This window comes from Rattus norvegicus, chromosome 2, assembly GCF_021556685.1.
Source record: "Rattus norvegicus strain SHRSP/BbbUtx chromosome 2, alternate assembly SHRSP_T2T, whole genome shotgun sequence".
Classification (NCBI taxonomy): domain Eukaryota; kingdom Metazoa; phylum Chordata; class Mammalia; order Rodentia; family Muridae; genus Rattus; species Rattus norvegicus.
This window is the reverse complement of record NC_141535.1, coordinates 136,722,143-136,742,452: the sequence shown is the minus strand read 5'-3', so window position 1 is coordinate 136,742,452 and position 20,310 is coordinate 136,722,143. Positions and strand designations below refer to the sequence as shown.

General features: G+C 38.3%; 1 protein-coding gene across 1 annotated transcript in view; it reads right to left on the bottom strand.

Moving 5' to 3' along the window:
* Naa15 (N(alpha)-acetyltransferase 15, NatA auxiliary subunit) overlaps window positions 1-20,310 on the bottom strand; it is a 62,731-nt gene that overhangs the window by 35,867 nt on the left and 6,554 nt on the right. Inside the window, exons 2-3 of the mRNA NM_001107674.1 lie at window positions 3,837-3,921; window positions 1,620-1,724 (exon numbers count right to left, since the gene is read on the bottom strand). Coding sequence (NP_001101144.1) covers window positions 1,620-1,724; window positions 3,837-3,921 — 190 coding nt within the window. The remainder of the gene's footprint in view (window positions 1-1,619; window positions 1,725-3,836; window positions 3,922-20,310) is intronic.

Sequence of the window (20,310 nt, the reverse complement as noted above, 5' to 3'; positions counted from 1 at the left end):
GCACAAAGTTCCCAAAAATCAGTCACATATAAAACCAAGACAAATAATTTTTACAAATTCTCAATAACTAGATTTATTTCCAACATTTAGGGATCTTATACTCTATTAAAGGAAAATAGCTAAGGAAGCAAAATGGAACTGTTTATAAGAATGCCATAAAGGAAGAGGGCCTATTTACAGTGTCACTGCAATCATGCAATCCTACCACCCCTTTGTTTTTTTTACTCTATCCTATTACTCTTTTAAAACCCACAAAAAGGGAGGGGAAAAAAAAAAACGAGTCTTTAATACCTCTTCCTAAACAGCCTATCATCTTAACTTTCTTTACAAGTTTGTCACAACTGGAAGGCAGCTCAGGGATTCAGAACACATGATCTTATCAATAGAGGGCCTGGGTCCTGTTGCCAGCACCTACAGAGGTGGATCACACCACTGCTAACTCTAGTTCCAAAGGATCTGCTATCCTCTTCTGGCCTCCAATGGCAGGCACGAGGTATATATTAATATATGCAGGCCAAAGACTCATACACATACAGTAAATCCCAAAAGCAAACAAACAATAACAACAACGAAAACTTGCTGAGCTCTGGCTTACCTTTCTAGTGCTCTGGTCCCTCTTTTCTGCACTCTTGTGTTTTCAAGATTGGTGGTACGGCTTTGAACAAGCCATGTTTTATAAACACTCAAAAGGTTCTATACAGGCATCTAGTATTTTCTTTCCTTCAACAGACTATTTACCTGTACTGTCCTAAGAAACCACTAAACACTTGAAAATGTGTTAAATGACTCGGCTCTTAAATGTTGCTATCCTACAAAACAGGTATAGGAATCCTTGTTAAAAGACTGAAAAATGCCAAAGTACATTTTTTTTTCTCTTTTCCCTAATAAAGTTTTACTCAAACCCAGCCCTTGTCACAAATAAGGTAACATGGATAACAGAAAGGCTGAGGAAAGCTTCAGATCTAAGTGAACAAGCTAAACTTATACTTCATTGCCTCTGTTCTTACTCAGTATAATACAATTTGTTAATGTTCTTTGCAACATATCTCTCTAAGGTTGGGAATGAAATCACAATGTACCTGTCTCAGACCATTTGCTCTAACTAAATACCTTACTTAAACAGGGCAGCTTATAAACAAAAGAAGTTTGCTGCTCATACTACTACTTCTGTATGTGTCATCTAGCGAGTCATGCTCTCTTCTTCATAGATGGCATATCCTATATGTATCTTCCTGTGACAAAGGGGCTAACAAGTTCCCTGAGGGTTTATACATCGTCCTGAAGGTTCTATCCCCAATCCCTAGTGACTTCTCAAAAACCCCTACTTCCTAACACCATCACTCTGTGATTAGGCTTCAATGTAATGTATGCATTTAAAGAAATATGAATATTCAGGCCATAGCAACACCTCCTCCCGATGTTAAGACCAGCATTCATAGATATACTTTATCTAAAATATACTGTTAAAACGCAGTAGGCATACTAAAAAAAAGTTCCCTGTTTTCAGTTTAAGAAAAAATTATTTCCTCATGGTAAGAGGAATTTACATTTCTTGACTCCGTCTGTTTTCTTATACCAAAACAGTCTACCCAATCTTTAAATGTATTTCCAAAGGATACACACATGACTCTTTAAATCATTTCTCAAACCTCTGCGAACCAATTCATAAGCTTCTTCCTTTTTTCCCAAACAGTTCAACGTTAATCCTTTCATGGCCAGGGTTTCTATAGTTTAATAACAAAAGAGAAAAGAAGGTAGAAGAAAGTAATCAATAAGAAATAACTATAATCTCATAAAACAAACAGTACAAACATCAAGTTAACAAGGCATTTCCAGGTGTGTACAGAATTAAAATATTTTCAAACACTGATGCGGCAAATAAGAAAATATCTCTAGATTCTGTTTTTTGAGGCATTCTTAGATATTTTTGTTTCGTTAATGAATAAATAAAAGATAAAAACCTAACCAGGCGTGGTGGCATTTATCTTTAATCCTGGCATCTGGAAGGCAGAAGCAGACAGACCTCTTATGAGTTTGAGGCCAGCCTGACCTATTTAGAAAAGTTCCATGTCAGCCAGGGCAACACAATAAAACCTGTCAATAAATAAATAAATGTGCAAAATATCTGACTAGGTAGACTTCCTAGTAATAATCACTCTATTGGCATTCTTAAGCAAATTCATGAGATGACTACATTCTTTCAAAATACAAAACACAATTTTGAAAACAGACTTTGTTTCTATGAACCTAAGTTCAATTCTTCATTAAGATACACATAAATTAACTACAGTTCGTTCTCTCTCTCTCTCTCTCTCTCTCTCTCTCTCTCTCTCTCTCGTGTGTGTGTGTGTGTGTGTGTGTGTGTGTGTGTGTGTGTGTGTGTGTGTGTGTGTGTGTTGGAGGGTGCTATGTGTCTGTAAGTGTGGGTGGGCACTTACATGCACCAGCACATGTGTTGGGGTTAGAAGACAACCTTGGATTTCTGTCCTTGTTTTTCACTTTATTTAAGGCAAAGTCACATTGTTATTTACTATAAAGAACACAAAGTTAAAGATGTCAAAAAGTCATCATTTCTAATCAGTTTAAAAGAGTGTTGTAAGAAATAATACCTTTTCAGAAAAGAAAAAATATTTCTAATTTTGTAATGCATGAGTTAAAATAGACTCATTGTGACTTATTTGCCTGATTATTTTTGTATTTACCTAATTTTTAGGATCAATTTTTAGAACTCTGGAAAATAATAGAGCTGTGTATATAGATCAGGATGTATGCACACATAGCCCTGGCACTTAGAAGGTAGCAAAAGGTCCATGGGTTAAAAACTGGCATGAACTCGGTTCTCACAAACAAAGTCTTAAGGTGTTAATGTCTAAAACTATCTCCAGTAAATTTGTGATACTTCATATTCAACCTCATTTCAGTCATGTTAAAATACAGGGAAGGGGTACATTTCAGAAAGGAAGAGAGGAAAACCAAATGCTGAATTCATATCATAAATAAGATATGACATTTTCTGCTAATAAAACTATGATTAAATTAGTTCCATTACCAGTATGCATTCTTCACAAAATGGAATATAAAAGAACCTACTGTTCAGATATCAACTGAAGACAGGTTTTCAATCAACTAGGTATTGTTTAGCATCACTGCCTCCATCTTCAAACTGCAGCATATGTAAAATCTCAAGTATGAGCAAACATAACAATGCAGAAAGGGAATGACGAAAACTTTGCTACTGAATTGTCATCCTCCCTCCTCAACACAGTGTCAGGTCACCACCAGTGAGTCATGTTTTCCAAAGCTGTACAAATCAGACCCACAAAACGTTGTTTTCCTCTTATTTCTTTACAAGTTTAGTCACATTATCTACCAACTTTTCTACAAATATCAAATCACCCATCTTATTCAGACAGAAGCTATGTATCTATCTGGCTGTTATAAATACAAACATCTTAAACATGACTCAGTCGTGATGAGCTAATTAATATGCAATAAAAATAAGAGAGACTAAACAGTCATTTTCTGAGCAAGCTTATGGTAAAAAATAAAGTTCTTCCAGCACAAAATTCTAAAGTGAAATTTTCTTTAATTTAAACAAGCATCGGGCCTGAATGGGCTCTTCAGCCTTTCCAGAAGACCTAGTATAGAAAAAAAGAAACCAAAACTTAAATTGAATGTGCTATCATTTTCATGGTATTTAACTAAAAATTAATTATTAGATTTTATCCCCCCATAGGCGTTAAAGGTTTACTCTAGAAATAATGACAGTGAAATAAGAGAAGGCGGATGGAGTTACAGTAAAGCCATGTACTTAGATATATAAACAGTGTTCTTACCTCCATGCTCTGCAAATTTGGGATTGGAAAGGATTTGTTTACAGAACTTCAATCCATTTCTATACTGTTTATGTTCATAACATCTCTGTCAAAACAAGAAAGTATGTTAGTTTACCAATAAATGCAGAAACTTTCCATGTTCACTGCTACATTTTTTACTACAAAGCAAAATTATTTTCAGGTTTTTATTAAGTTCCACTAAATGGTTACCAAAGGGGGTGAGGACGCAGTCGAGTGACAGAACACCTGCCTAGCATACCAGAGCACTAGGTTCTCTCTTCAGCGCCAAAAATTGAAAGGCTTAAATACAAAAAATTAAAAGCAGAACAAAGTAAAAGGCACAGATTTGAAAAATCAAAAACTCATTTTTAAAAAATCTAACAATTGAGTTATAGGAAAAGTGAAAATATAATTTAAAAGGTACAGACCAGGTATGGTGGTGCACACCTGTGTCTTAATCCCAGCACTTGGGAGGCAGAAGCAGGTAGGTCTGTGACTTTGGGGTAAACATGGTCTCTGCATAGTGAGATCTTAGCTTAAAAAAACCAAACAAACAAAAAGATGAAAAGGAAACAGGAACTATGGTTTAAAATTACACTTTTCTAACCAAGGTAGTCTTTAAATGCAATAGACCAAATAAGTATATGCAAAACAACAAGAAAAAAAGCCTACACCACAGCATAGTGGCACTGAGAGGTGGGCCGGAATGAGGGAAAAGAGTTGAGGGTGGACTGGACTAGAGGAGGATCTGGAGCAGAGAAAAATGTAGGTGGGAAAGGGGCAGAGGAGGGGAAAAAAACACAAGTAAAAGATTTTGATTTCAAGTCTATACTGTCAGAAATAAACAGTGAAATCTGCTCTTCTAGTTTCATTTCTTCAAATATCTTTTTCCATCTTTTCATGTTCCCCAGTGAGTTCCTCCTCCCCAGTGAGGCTTCTTTTGGGAATAAATAGATGGATTCTGTCTTGTAAACATGTAATGATAAGAAACTTGAGACTGTTAGCACTCCAGAGCTATGTACTCATACCTACCATTGGATTGCTTTTGTAGTATCTGGTATTTTCCTAATCTTCATCTGCTTATTAATGGTTTTTAGCTGTACTTTATTATTCTTGTATCCTCCAGGATGTGATTATCTTTCTCTTCAATGTTTAGGATTCCTTTAAATATTTTCTGTGGTGCCACTAAAAGTGGTAATAAATTCCCTTTGTTTCATGGAAATTGTCAGTTTTTGAAGAATCACAGAAAGATGACTTTGCTGGATATACAAATCTAGATAAGTGGTCATTATCTTTCAGACTTTTGAAATACACTGGTTTGTGTCCTCTTGAGTTTCAGAGTTTCTGTTACTCTGATGGATTTGTCTTTATGTATGCCTTGAAGCCTGCCTTTTGTAGCCTTCACCCCTTTTCTGTTCTGTATGCTTAGTGTGTTCAGAATGCTTACAAATATAATGTAGGGAGGCTGGCTCCTCAGGTCTTCTACTTGGGTGTCTCCTACCTAGATATCTATCTCTTTCCCTGGGTTTTGGAAATCTCCTGCTGTGAGTTTACTGAATGTGTTCTAAGCCTTTAGCTTGCACTGCTCTCCTCTGTGCCCATGGTGAGCAGATGGTGTCCCACATGTCTACGTTCTTTTTGTGCTCTATTCTATCTGTGCCATTGTCTGTCTGTTCTAATCCATCTACCTTGTCTTCAAGCTCTCAAATTCTTTAGTTTTGCTTTGTTATTTTGGAGAAAGGGTTTCTCTGTGTAGCCCGACTGTCCTGGAACTCACTACATAGACTGGGCTGGCCTCAAGCCTGTCCTGTGCCTCCCAAGTGCTGGGATAATGTGTACCACCGCACGCTTCACACCCTCATACTCTTAACCCGCTTATTCATGAGTGAGGCTTTCCAGAATGTCTTTACTCAATTTACTCTTCACTTCCAAACTTACAATATTTTCAGTATTCCTCTGTTAAATGCCCCTTTCATATTATACTGGTGTCATTTCATTCATCTGTCTGTTTCTGTTCTCTGAGCTCATTCAGAAATGTATTCCTGTACTCTTTGATTTCACTGACTCGTCTTATAACTGTACTTTTGACTGATTTAGGATTCCATGGTATTCTCATGGCGTACACTGTTATAGAATAAGCAACTGTGAAGACTTGTGCTCTCCTGATTTCCATGTTTCATATGTCTCTGAAGTCAAATTTGGTGGCTGGCTGAATTTTTTTTATTTGATTGCAGTTGTATCAGTCCAAGTATTTGCAGTATTCAAGAGGTTTACAGTAAGTCACAGTTTCTTCCTACTAGCCTGGAGGTACAGCTCACAACTAAGCCCTCAGCTCAGTCAATGCACTAAGCGTGATCTCCAGTATCACTCTGAGAATACAATACTATCTTTTGACACAAGATAAAACAAAAGACAGTTTACTAGGAAAATACAGTAAAAATAAAAGTTCACCCCTTGAAATCCAATAATTTGGAAGGGAGGTAACAAGCAAAGGGCAGGATAGTGTACATACCAAGGCATTCGTTAATTAAAGGTTAAAACTGGAGAAAGATATATGCAGATTAAGATTGATGATTATTATTAGAGCAACAGATAAAAAAATAAAATACCAGCCTAGTGGTGGTGGTATGCACCTTTAATCCTAGTAGTATTCAGGAGGCAGAGGCAGGTAGATCTCTGTGAGTTGAGGCCAGCCTGGTCCACAGAGTGAGTTATAGGACAGCCAGGGTTACACAGAAAAACCCTGTCTCCAAATTTAAAAGAAGAGGAGGAAGAGAAGGAAGAGGAGACAAATTAAATAAAATGGAGAATAATAGAAAGAGGAAGAAGTGGGGCTAAAGAGATGGCTCAGTGGTTAAAAAAATACTTGTTCTTACAGAAGTTCAATTCCCAGTACCCACATGACAGCTCATAACCACTTCTAAATCCAGTTCTAGGGCATTCAACACCCTCTTCTGACCCCTGCAGGCACCAGACACACATGTGGTACAAACGTATGTGCAGGTAAAACACATGCATAACATCATTTTTTTTCATAACATCTTTTTTAAATCTTAAAAAAAAAAAAGCAGAGAGAATATAAAGAGCAAAGGAGAAGATAGGGTAGCTCCATCTAAAGAAAAAATAAAAAGAGAAAGGCTGAAGAAATGGTTCAGTGGTTAAGAGCGCATATTGATTTTGTAGAGAACTTGAGTCAGGCTCCCAGCATCTACACTCGATGACCCACAAGCACCTGAAAATACAGCCCCAGGGAAATCCAATATCTGGCTTCCACAGGCACCTGCACTCACATTACACATACACAATTAATTTAAAAAATAAAATAAAATAGAAACAAATAACTCTAGCACTTGGGAGGCAGAGGCAGGTGGATCTCTGAGTTTGAGTCAGCATGCCCAGCATGACTGATATAGTGAAACCCACTCCAGTCAAGGGATACATAATGAGGCCTGTCTCAAAAACACAAAACAAAACAAAAACCTTAAAAACAAACAAATCAGAGAGGGGAGGGGAAAGGAGGGAAGGAAGGGGCAGGGAAGAAGTATAACCAAACAACCTTAACTGATCTCAGAGCTCAGCAGGGAGACTTATTCCCAGTTCCAGGATAGTCTGTATTTGGGGCAGGACAAAGCCATCAATTAAACTGAAGCTAAATATTAAATAAAGGGGTTGGGGATTTAGCTCAGTGGTAGAGCGCTTGCCTAGCAAGCACAAGGGCCTGGGTTTGGTCCCCAGCTCCGAAAAAAAAAAAAAAAAAAAAGAAAAAAAAATTAAATAAAGGATGTCTGGCCCAGGATGTCCAAGGTCAAAGAGCAACACTGCAGGGTGGTGATGAAGAGATTTACTAAGCCCAACAATCTAGTTGAGGAGTAGCAACTGAACACCACTAGGGGGCCATGATAGACTATGATGCAGTGCACAGGATCAACACTGAGTGGACTCAGTTATAAAAAACAAAAAACAAAAACTGTAACCACAGGAAGTTGGAAAGGGGATGGAGGAGTTGAGAGCTTGTATATCATAATAAATATACTGTATTAGTATATGAAATTACCGGGGGGTTGGAGAGATGGCTCTGTGGTTAAGAGCACTGACTGCTCTTTCAGAGGTCCTGAGTTCAATTCCCAGCAACCACATGGTGGCTCACAACCATCTGTAACAGATTCTGGAGTATGTCAAGACAGCTACCATGTATTCATATCCATTAAATAAATAAAATATTTTTAAAAATTACCAAAGAATCTTAAAAAAAAAGGAAAAGAGACTGAAAGAGTGCCACTACAATCTATTTTGTCTTTGCTGAGCCTGGTAACTAACTGCTGCTCACCTTCCAGGCTGCAGCTGCTCAGTCAAACTGTCCTGCCTCTAAGCTGTCTCTGGGGACAAGTGGGGGTGGGGAGGTGCTACAAAAGTATGCCTCTGGGCTGGGGATTTAGCTCAGTGGTAGAGCGCTTACCTAGGAAGCGCAAGGCCCTGGGTTCGGTCCCCAGCTCCGAAAAAAAGAACCAAAAAAAAAAAAAAAGTATGCCTCTGTACAGTCACTAGTATGCCTAGTGCGCCTAGTGGCCACAGAGACCAGAGGATGATGGATTTCCCTAGAACTGGATTTTAAAATGGTTACATGCTACCACGTGGGTGCTGAGAATCAAACCTGGGTCTTCTGGAAGAACAGCAAGTGCTCATAACTGCTGCACCATATTTTATAAAATGAAAAAGTAACCTGGGGCTGGAGAGATAGATGGCTCAGCGGTTAAGAGCACTGACTGCTCTTCCAGAGGTCCTGAGTTCAAATCCCAGCAACCACACGGTGACTCACAAAAATAATAATGGAAACTGGTACCCTCTTCTGGCATGTCTGAAGGATGGATAGAGTACTCACATACATAAATAAATCTTTAAAAAGAAAAGGAAAAAGTAACCCAACATACTTAGTTTTCCACAACAAATCACTAAGTTAAATTTTAAACTGAGTTTGCAATTCCTTACCCAAAAACCACTTTGTTTCAGGAATTCTTGAAATTTCAAAATTGGGAAAAAGGATTTCCTTAGCATGAAATGAATACCATATGTTCTATGTATTCTGTTTTCTATGTTAGTTCAAAATTAAATACATTATAGATTTCTTCACTGATTAAGATTTTAAATATTAATACTATGCTATATAAAAAATGAATCAAAATAAGGTAATAAAACAGGATGAACTATTCTGATAGATAATAAAAATCTCATCTCTGGCACTCATATACTGAGAGACATCTGCTTCGAAATGTATAGGAATAACTGCCGTCAACTCAGACACATGCTAAGTATAAAAGTGTATAGCAAATATGAAAATATCTGTTAGCAGCTGTTGGACAAAAAGCAACCCAGGACTATTGTCTTAGAAATGAGGTAAATCCCTGCTTCTGCCTAAAGGCATTTTCCAGACTGCAGATTAGACACTGGAGAAACAGTTCAGCAGTCTCACAATCTGAGCAGCTACAGAATGGGAAACTGCTGAAACAGCTACAATCTTTCCAGAAAGGATCACAGAGAAGTTGACAGGTGCAAGCTTTAGAAATGTCTTTAGGAATCTTTGGTTAAAGATTAAATTGGGAGAGAGATGGCTCAGTGGTTAAGAGCACTGACTGCTCTTCCAAAGGTCCTAAGATCAAATCCCAGCAACCACATGGTAGCTTCACAATCATATGTAATGAGATCTGATGCCCTCTTCTGGTGTGTCTGAAGACAACTACAATGTACTTATATAAAATAAATAAATCTTTAAAAAAAAAAATTAAATTGGGGAAGGCCCACACCAGACTTAAGCCACAACAGCTACAGAGCAGCACAAGCCTTACAATTCCAGGTGCTCAGGCACCAAACACCTAGAAAAAAAAAAAAAATCTTCATCAACACTAGTGGATTAGCATAGACCCGGTCTGCCCATACCCTGGGAGCAAGACTCAGAACTACCTTTATTAAAATTTGAAAATTTGGGCAGGTAGTTTATACCACCTAACAGCCTAAGTTGGACCAGTACAATGGAAGGAAAGAACTTACTCCCAAAACTTACTATGTGAACCCACATGGATGGACATATACACTCACTAATAAATAAATGTAATTTTAAAAATTAAAAAATAGCTAAGCGTTGGTGTTGCACACCTTTAATGCCAGGAGTCAGGAGGCAGAGGCAGGCAGATCTCTTGAGTTCAAATACAGTCTGGTCTACAGAGTGAGTTCCAAAACATCCAAGGCTACACAGGGAAACCCTACCTCGAAAGAACAAAAGAATGAAAAAGTTAGAGGCCAGTCAGGTCTATAGAGCTAGTTCCAGGATACCCAGGGCTACACAAAGAAATTTAAAAAAAAAGAAAAAAAAAACTTTAAAATAAAAGAAACTTGAAGCCATAGTAATAGAAAACTAACTAAATGCAAACTTAGTTCTAAGTAAATGAAAAACAGCGTCCCAATGACCTGTGAATGTACCAGAGAAAACAAAGGCTAAAACGGGGAGAAAAATCTTGAAACTGGGCTTGGTGCCATATGCCTAGAGGGAGAAGCAGCAGAATCACAAGTTCGAGTTATCCTTAGTTACAGAGTATGAGGCCCGTGTAGGCTGCATTGAGACTGTCTCCAAATAAAAACCCAACAACTTCTTTAAATATTAAAATTACACTCAAATGTGGGGCTGGAGAGATGGCTCAGCTGTTAAAGAGTACTGACAGTTCTTCCAGAGGACCAGGGTTCAATTCCCAGCACCCACATGTCTGTAACTCCAGTTCTAGGGGTTCTGAGACCCTTAAACAGATACATGCAAGCAAAACACTCATGCATAAATTTAAGAAACAGTTGTCTGTTAACCTCTATATTCATACTGTGGCATATCCTCCACACATATACACACAGAGAAGGATATACCCACATTAAAAACAATGATAAAGTGGGCACATACACACAACAGGAGAAAGGGATGTTGGACACAGAATGAAACAAATGGTTATCACAGCAAAGCCATAACTTAAGAAAATTTCTTTAATTAAAACATCTCTATTCTGACAGACAGACAGGCATGCGCGCGCGTGCGCGCACACACACACACACACACACACACACACGCACACGCACACGCACACAGTTTTTAAAGTCATATACAAAGAAGAAAGTTGAAACTGACCTCAGTGGCAACCCACTCACTGCTCAACAGTAGTACCTCTTGCAGCTTTTCACTTTAGCTCTATTCTAAAAGAAAAGTCCTTCCTAGAACTCAGAGGGCAGGTGGGAAAAGAGAATGACCTTCCCATGCATTGGGAGTGGCAACTAAAATAGTAAAACAGGTACCATGAAAGTGCCTCAGATGCTGTGTACAAGAGGTCCAAGGCCTAGGCAGAAGAGCCACACAAAGGCCATGGTCTCCACAATGCTGTTAGGTAGGGAACAGCAAATTCTGTATTAATGCTTGTTTTGAATATACACATTTGCTCCAATAGAATTATTAGAGAACGTTTAAATCTCTTTGAATTTCATGTTTGCTTCTGTAGGGTTTTGACTGGCAAAACACTAACACAGAAAACAGCCAGCTGAATCAAGTCCTGTGGGCATGTACTGTTACACTGTACACTGTTACAAAGACACCAAATATCTCCCAGGTACCTCAGTTCTTCCTGTGTGCTCTGAGTCAAACTATGCCACTTATCTGATGCTTCTTTGTATCCGACTTCAAAAAAGAACCTCTATCAAGTCATAGTAATTAGCAAAGTTTAATGCCTCCAATGCTACTTATGAAACAATCTAGCTTCAAGTGTTTTTCCAGGAAAAAAATGCACCATTTACATTATAGTATTTATGTGTCTGCTAATTATTTTACATATATAAATCTGTGCTAAATTTCTTAAAGATTTATTTTCCTGGGTGTGTAGCCTTATATGACTGTTACAGAGTTACAGGTAGCTTGTTACCTACCTAACATGAGCCCCTGGATGTGAATTCAGATCTCCTGACAGAGCAATAAGCATCTTAACCACCGAACTATCTCTCTAGCCCCCACATGCTTTCATTTTTATTAAAGTCTCATTTGGCTGTTTTGTTGGGGACTTGATTTTTGAGATACGGTCTTTCTATGTAGCCCACGCTAGTTTAGAACTTGACTTCCAGAGTGGCTTTCTGAAATTACACACATGTACTACAACCTTGCTAATCTTCATGATGCTATGCTAGGCCTAGGCCCATTTGCCCCATATACTATACGTTTAGGGTTTTTAAAAATTCATTTATTATGTATGCAGCATTCTGCCTGCACATATGTCTGCAGGCCAGCAGAGGGCATCAGATCCCATTCATTACAGATGGTTGTGAGCCACCATGTGGTTGGTAGGAATTGAACTCAGGACCCCTGGAAGAGCGGACAGTGCTCTTAACCTCTGAGCCCACATTTAGTTTTTATTACAACCTTTGCACAGTGCAATGTCTTTTAGAAACTTGTATGCCCTGATACAGATAGAATTCTTTATATACAAAGCAATCAGAAAGATACTTTTAACAATGTAATTTTAAGTATTACCTATCTTATGAGTTTTTAATAATTTATTTGTATTTAATATATATTGGTGTTATATATTGGTGTTTTCCCTGCATTTATGTCTGTGAGTATGTCGGATTCCCTGGAACAGGAGTTACAGAAAGTTGTGAGCTGCCACGTGGGTACTGGGAATTAAACCCATGTCCTCGGAAAAAGCGGCAGTATTCTTTTTCTTTTTTTAAATTTATTTATTATATATAAGTACACTATAGCTGTTTGCAGACACACCAGAAGAGGGCATCAGATCTCATTACAGATGGTTGTGAGCCATCATGTGGTCGCTGGGATTTGAACTCAGGACCTCTGGAAGAGCAGTTAGGGCTCTTAACCACTGAGCCATCTCTCCAGTCCACAGCCAGTATTAACCACTCAGCCATTTCTCCAACTCCATTACAATATTTTAAAGGAATGTTAAAAGGTTTATCAACACATAAAAAGAAAAAAAAACCCTATCATTCTGGCTCAAAACAGATTTTCAACAAATAATATAGTTTACAAAAACTCATCTGATGTGGTCCTTAAACATGGAGTCTCAAAGTACCATTTTATATCGACCCTATTATCATGGAGAAGAGAAAAAAGATTGCTATTTACTTACTTGGTATGGTAACATGTCTGAAAGTAGAAAATTCATCCTAAGAGTATGCTGCTCCCCTACTCCCAGCTCTGCCTTTATGAAAACAAGTTTTCATTTCCCTCTTTATCTAAACAAGATAAAACCTCAAAAATCAAAACAAAAACACCCTTACAGTTTCCATGGAAAATCTAATAGATATTCCAAATTACTAAAAGATAATCACGGTATAGAATATGAGGGAGTTAGGGGTGTTCTTAGGCATGATGGCACACACCTGTAATTGCTGCACTCAGAAAGATGAAATAGCATTACTGCAAATCTGAGGCCAACCTGGGCTAAATGGCTGAGTTCCCAACCAGCATGAGCTACAAAAGACTGTCTCAAAAACCAAACTAAGGGTTGGGGATTTAGCTCAGTGGTAGAGCTCTTGACTAGCAAGCGCAAGGCCCTGGGTTAGGTCCCCAGCTCCGGAAAAAAAAAAAAAAAAAAAAAAGAGTACTGGCTTCTCTTGCAAAAGACCAGGATTCTTCAATTCCTAGCATCTACATAATTGTTTACAATAAATTATAATGGTTTACAATAAATTATAGCTCCAATTCTAGGAAATCCAATGCCCTCCTCTTTGGTTTCTGTGTACTTTAGGCATGCCCATGGTACACACACGTATACTCAAGTAAAACACTCATATACATAAAATAATTTTTTTTTTAAAAAAAGTCAAAACCAAATGTTGAGCAATGGTGGCACACACCTTAAACCCAGCACTTGGGAGGCAGAAGCAGGTCAATCTCTGAGTTCAAGAACAGCCTGGTCTACTTTTGTTTTACTTTAAAATAGGGTTGGACAAGGAGTGAGCAGGTGCTGGGCCTAGCCTCCTTGCACACGTGCAGCTTGGTCTTCAGGCAGATCTCTGCCACCCCAACAACTGGAACAGAGGCTATCCTTGAACCTGCTGCTAGCATTCCCCTAACTGGCCGACTTATATGGCCTCAGCTGCAGAAGATACACCTAGTCCTATTGTGACTTGTGTGTATATGTGTACTTGGGACTGAGGGATGTATTATACCCAGAGTGGGACTTCCCCCTTCTCTGAGAGAAGAATTAGGAGAGGATCTGCAGGAAGAGGTACTAGGAGGAAGAGTGGCTGAGATTGGGATGTAAAGTGAATAAATAAATTAAAAAAAAAGGGGGGGGGGCTGGGGATTTAGCTCAGTGGTAGAGCACTTGCCTAGGAAGCACAAGGCCCTGGGTTCGGTCCCCAGCTCCGAAAAAAAGACCAAAAAAAAAAAAAAAAAAAAAAAAAAAAAAAAAAAGAAAGAAAGAAAGAAAGAAGGGCTGGAGAGATGGCTCAGCGGTTAAGAGCACCCAACTGCTCTTCCAGAGGTCCTGAGTTCAATTCCTAGCAACCATATGGTGGCTCACAACCATTTGTAATGAGATCTGATGCCCTCTTCTGGTGTGTCCGAAGACAGCTACAGTGTACTCATATATAATAAATGAAATCTTTAAAAAAAAAGAAAAGAGGGGGTTGGGGATTTAGCTCAGTGGTAGAGCGCTTGCCCAAGCACAAGGCCCTGGGTTTGGTCCCCAGCTCCGAAAAAAGAAAAGAAACAAGCCAATATAATTTATATCTTAACGAGGAGGAAAAAGCAACTATTCACAACAAATCGAACTAGGTTTTTTGCTTCTGGTTGGTGTTTTGTTTCTGTTTTGGCTGGGATGGGGAAGTGGTGCAGGAGACTAAAACTGGAAATGTGAAGTAAATTCTCTAACACTGAATTACATCCCTAAGCATTGGGTTTTGAGACAGGATCTTACAAAGTAACTCACAATGACTCTGAACTACGGTGATGACCTGCCCACTCTAACTTAATCTTCCCTCCACTTCCCAGAAGGCCATGACTCTGCCACTACTATTGGTTTGAACTTGTTTCCTTCTCTTTTTAAAGTCTCAACTTTAACGCAAGTGTATATGACAAGCAAAGCATTTAGAGCTTAGATATCTAAGTGTACAGTTGTTATTCCAGGGACATCCCTAAAAGCCAAGATCACACCCATTGATCAAGTCCCCTCCACTTCCTAATACTCACACCGAGAACTGTCATTCTCAAATCCTCTCCCATTTATTAACAGAACTAAAAAATGACATTCTTTTAAGAACAAACTTTGCTAATAGTTTTCTCTAATCAACATAAGACTTGTCTGAGCCAGGTGGAGGATGCCTCTAATCCCAGGGAAGCAGAAGCAGGCAAAACTCCCTCTGAGTTTGAGGCCAGCCTGGTCTACAGAGCAAGTTCCAGGACAGCCAGGGCTACACAGAGAAACCCTATCTCAAAAAGCCCCAAAATTTAAAAAACTAAAAACAAAAAACAAACACCCCACCCTAACAACATTTGAATATTCATGGTTTTATTACATATAGTAGCCTACTCTAGCTACTACTCTAGCTGTGTAAAAATCACTTGTAGAGCTTTATAAACACATAAGATGGCTTACCCTTTAAATTAGTTCTCAACTTTCCTAATGCTGCAACCCTTTTAGTACTCCAACCATAAAATTATTTTCATTGCTACTTCATGACTCTAATTTTGCTACTGTTATGGGTGGTAACATAAACATCTCTTTTCCAACTGTCTTAATCACACCTTTAAAAGGATCCTTCAACCTTCAAAAGAACCTGGACCCACAGATTGAGAACCACTGCTTTAGAGACTAATTCAGCAGGCACCTGACATCTTTAATTCTGGCAACTTTTTCTCCAATGCCAAAACAAGCAGAAATGAAACAATGACGAAGATTTCCTTTTATTATGCTTTTATAACAAGAGGCCAAGAAAATGAACTAATACCATGATTCCTTCATAAATACGATTTTCAAGGTCTTACCAAAGAACATAGGCTCAGCGCAGTATCCTACGATTACTCTGAACCTGTATACAGTCTACAACACCAGGGCCCAGCTCAACTACTTTCTCCAAAAATATTCATACAAACACATAACTCGAAGATCTATCTCTCTTGTTTTGTAATTGCTGTTTTAACACTTGTTTTATGCAACAAATATTTATTTAGCTTCTACTGTAGCACATTTCCCATTATGGACATACATAGTAATTAACAAAACAAAGTCCCTATCATAAAACACACATTTTAATTGCAGAAGCTATGTGATATACAGCTAAGTGTATCTACCAAACAGTCATAAATCATATTGGAGAAAAATAAAACCATGAAGGAAGAAAGAAACAGGTTGAGAAATATTGCTGAGCAAAGATTTGACCAACATTTAGAAGACTTCACCTAAACACAGGTCTATAAAGAAGTGTTGGGTAAAGTTTCCTGGAAAAGAAACATCCTAACACACAAATCTTTGTGTATGCTCTCTCATGGACTTTTTTATGTCCAAACACACTTTTATGAATAAAAAATATATACATTTGAAGCAATCCTCTATTTTTCTCAGAAGCAGAAACATTAAAGGCAGTAAGATAGCACACTAGAAAGAATAATCCATCCAGCTGAGATCATCTGGTCAGTAGCACTCCAGTCTTCCAATCCTTCTGGGTGCCAACTGTTCCTCTCTGGAAAACTCTAGTCAGTGTTTCACAATAGCTAGGATGGTAGTTCTTTTATCAAATAACGAATCTATGTGAGCCCCGCAAATGACCCTAGACTAACTATATGGCTTTGCAATACCTACAGAATGAAATGGTAAGTTCAGTTCCTATAAAGCTTTTGTCTCTTTTGTAAGAATACAGCATTGTCTATTAAGGTGGTTTACACCTTTACCCAACACTAGGAAGGCAGAAGCAAGTGGAGTTCCAGGACAACCAGGGCTACACAGAGAAACCTATCTCGGAAAAAAAACCCAAAAACCCTGAACTTTAGTTCTTTTTTTTTTTTTTCAAAGATTTATTTGTTCTATTTATAGGAGCACAATGTTGCTGTCTTCAGACACACCAGAAGAGAACATCAGATCCCATTGCAGATGGTTGTAAGTCACCATGTAGCTGCTGGGAATTAACTCAAGACCTCTGGAAGAGCAGACAGTGCTCTTAACCGCTTATCCAGCCCCTAGTTATTATTTTTTAATTTTCTATCCTCCTCAAATAATCGACCAAATGTTTGTATGTTTTAACCTGTCTTGCCCAAAATCCTATTTAATTGGTTTATATTTTGATTTTATTTCTTGTGTATGAACATTTTGCCTATATGTATGTATGTACACCTCATTGAGTTCTGGTACCCACAGAGATCAAAACATATCAAATTAGGGATGGTCATGAGCCAACATGTAGATGCTGGGAACTGAATCCAGGTCCCCTGCAAGAGAAACAAGTGCTCTTAACTGATGAGCCATCTCTCCAATCCAAAAAGATCTTTTTTTTTTTTTTTTGGTTCTTTTTTTCGGAGCTGGGGACCGAACCCAGGGCCTTGCGCTTCCTAGGTAAGCGCTCTACCACTAAGCTAAATCCCCAGCCCCAAAAGATCACTTTTTAAAACTTCATTCAAACACTATAGCATTTTTAAATGTATCTATGCTTTGTTAATTTAATGAAAACAAAGAATTTGTTCCTTCATACCACATCTCATTCCAAAAAAAAATTAGAGCAAAGCTTTAAAAGCAAAGAATGACAACCATATTAACAAAAGATTTTTATTGCTTATTCAATTTTTTATACTTATAAAAATTTGGTTTTTATATTAGAACATGATTTACATTATACCAAAACTACATTTAGTATTCGGTTTCTTTTGTTTTTGTTGGTGGTGATGGTTGGTTGGTTGTGGAAAAAGGTTCTCAATATATACAGCCTTGGCTGGCCTGGACCTCACTATGTAGACCAAGCTGGCCTACAACTCAAGAGATATGCCTGCCTCTGCCTCCTGCGTGCTAGACTAAAAAGCCTGCCCAATCTTTTTTTTACCCCTTGAGACAGGTCTCATTATGTTGCTCAGGCCAGCCTTAACTGAATTCGCTCTATAGCAAGCAGTCCTTGAACTTGCTAGCCTCCTACCTCAGCTTTCCTAATGCTACATTTACAGGTGTAATTCTAAATGTAGATAAGGTTATATGCCTTCACTAACAGGCCGAGATACTGATTTCACATATTTACAGAAAAAGAGAGACACTTCAACACATGAACACAAAATGTCCAAATCAAGATAACTGGTACATCCATTAATTCAAACAGCTATGTGTTAGAAACATTCAAAAATCCCCTCTGCTAGATATCTGCTAGATAATTAACTGCTGTCAACCAGAGCTGCATTACTGTTCTACAGAACACTAGAAGTTATTCCTCCAACTGTCCCTTGACTCAATAACCATCTCCTCTCTTTCCTCCCCAGAACTCTGTTGTACTTTTTTCCCCCTTGCTCTGTGAACAGGGTCTCACTAGATAGCTCAGCTGCCCTAGAATTTATAATCACCCATCCTGTTTTCCTAGTGTTCCAACAGGCCTGGGTCAAGCGGGAATATTCTTAAGGAGAAAAGAATCACTAGCCCAGCACTGTATCATTAAGCCACACTCCCAGCCTAAAGTTAATGTACAGGAGGTGACCTTACAGTAGGTAAAATTTTATTTCTACTTTTCTTTTAGTTTTTTTTTATATTTTAAATGTATTTATTTTGTGTGTGTTTGCACACTACCACAGCACACGTGAGAGACAGAGGACAAGTTATTGGAGTCTATTCTCTCCTTTTACCATTGTGTGTTCTGGGAATCAATCTCTGATCACCAAATTTGGCACCTTCACCAATTAAACCCTATCACTGGCCTAAACCACACCATCTAAAACTGGTCCCAACCCTTTAAGACACTAACTGAAGTGTCATTAGCTATAACTGGCCCTTGAGAGTTGGAAAGTAATTTAAAATGTAACAACAATAGAATGTCTTGGGGATGGAGAGATAGCTGGCTCCGCAGTTGAGAGCACTGCCTTGTAGCTCTTACAGAAAGACCTGCCTAGGTTCAATTCTCAGGACCCATATGGTGGCTCACAACCATCAACCCCAGTCCCAGGGAATGAACGGGCACACACTGGTGCACATACACACACACCAGCAAAACAGTAACACACAGAATAAAAATAAATACAAAATTTTCTGAATGTGCAGGAACCAAAAAGTAATTCATAATCAAACGTGTAATCCAAGGTGTTTCTGGCAAAGTCCACCTACATCACATTCTACATCTCACTGTGGCAGCAGCCTTGGTTCCAAACACACAACATATGCCTATGTGCTGCACCAAGCCACAGAATACCAACTATCACTGCCCGGAGCACTTCATCCAAGACTCAAGGCTACTTACACTATGACTCACAGGCACTCTTACAGTCCATACAGTTTTCTGCTCATAACCTGAAAAAAGGCTATTTCTGAGGATACTGGTATCAAAATATAAACCACTATACTTTAGACTACACTTAGAAATGTTTGATATGTAAAACTGTTGAGCTGCTGGCTTGAGTTTTACCTTTTAAAAAAAAAATCACTTGATTTTTGGCTTGGGATTAGGACAACTCTGAAAAACACTAAAGGTACTTGATATTCTGAAGTACCAAATATTCAGTGGAGTCTTAATTCTTCATGTAAAAATAAATAAGCCCATACAACTCACTAGTGTATGTCTTAATTTCACTTCCTATTGCTGTAATAAAACACGGCAGATGCAATTTAGGAAAAGAGAACCTGTTTATTTTGGCTCACACTTCCAGGTTTCAGTGCATCACTGTAAGGAATTCTTAGCAACAGGAGCTTGAGAGCTGTCTTAGAAAGGGTTTCTCCTGCTGTGATAAAACACCATAACCAAAAGCAACCCGGGGAGAAAAGGGCTTATTTCCTCTTTCTTCCCTGAATGATGTCCTCTGGCTCCACATGAGGGCTGTGATGTGTACCCCAAACACACAAAACAAATAAATGTAAAGCAAATTTTAGCTAAGTTTTAAAGAAACTCATTACCTTGCATAACTAATATATGTTAATACAAACAGTAAGTTTTGTAATGAAATAAATGTCTTTATGATCAGTTAGTATCTAATCTGAATATCTACTTTATGTATCTTCCATATAGACTTATATAAAAATTTCCCAGGCCAAAGGAAATCACAAGTGGGAAAAGTTTAAGTGGCCCTTGTTTACATGCATGCAGTACAGGCAGAAGTGTACTGAAACTAGTTTTGAAAAGAAAGAAACCACTTTCAAAGTAACTGTCCCTACTCAGCTATGAAACTAGAATGTCACACTAAAAATAAATAGCTAAGACTGGCATGCATGTCTGATCTCCAACTTGGGGGAAAGTAAAATAAAAATGGCAGATGACCTTTCCTGTA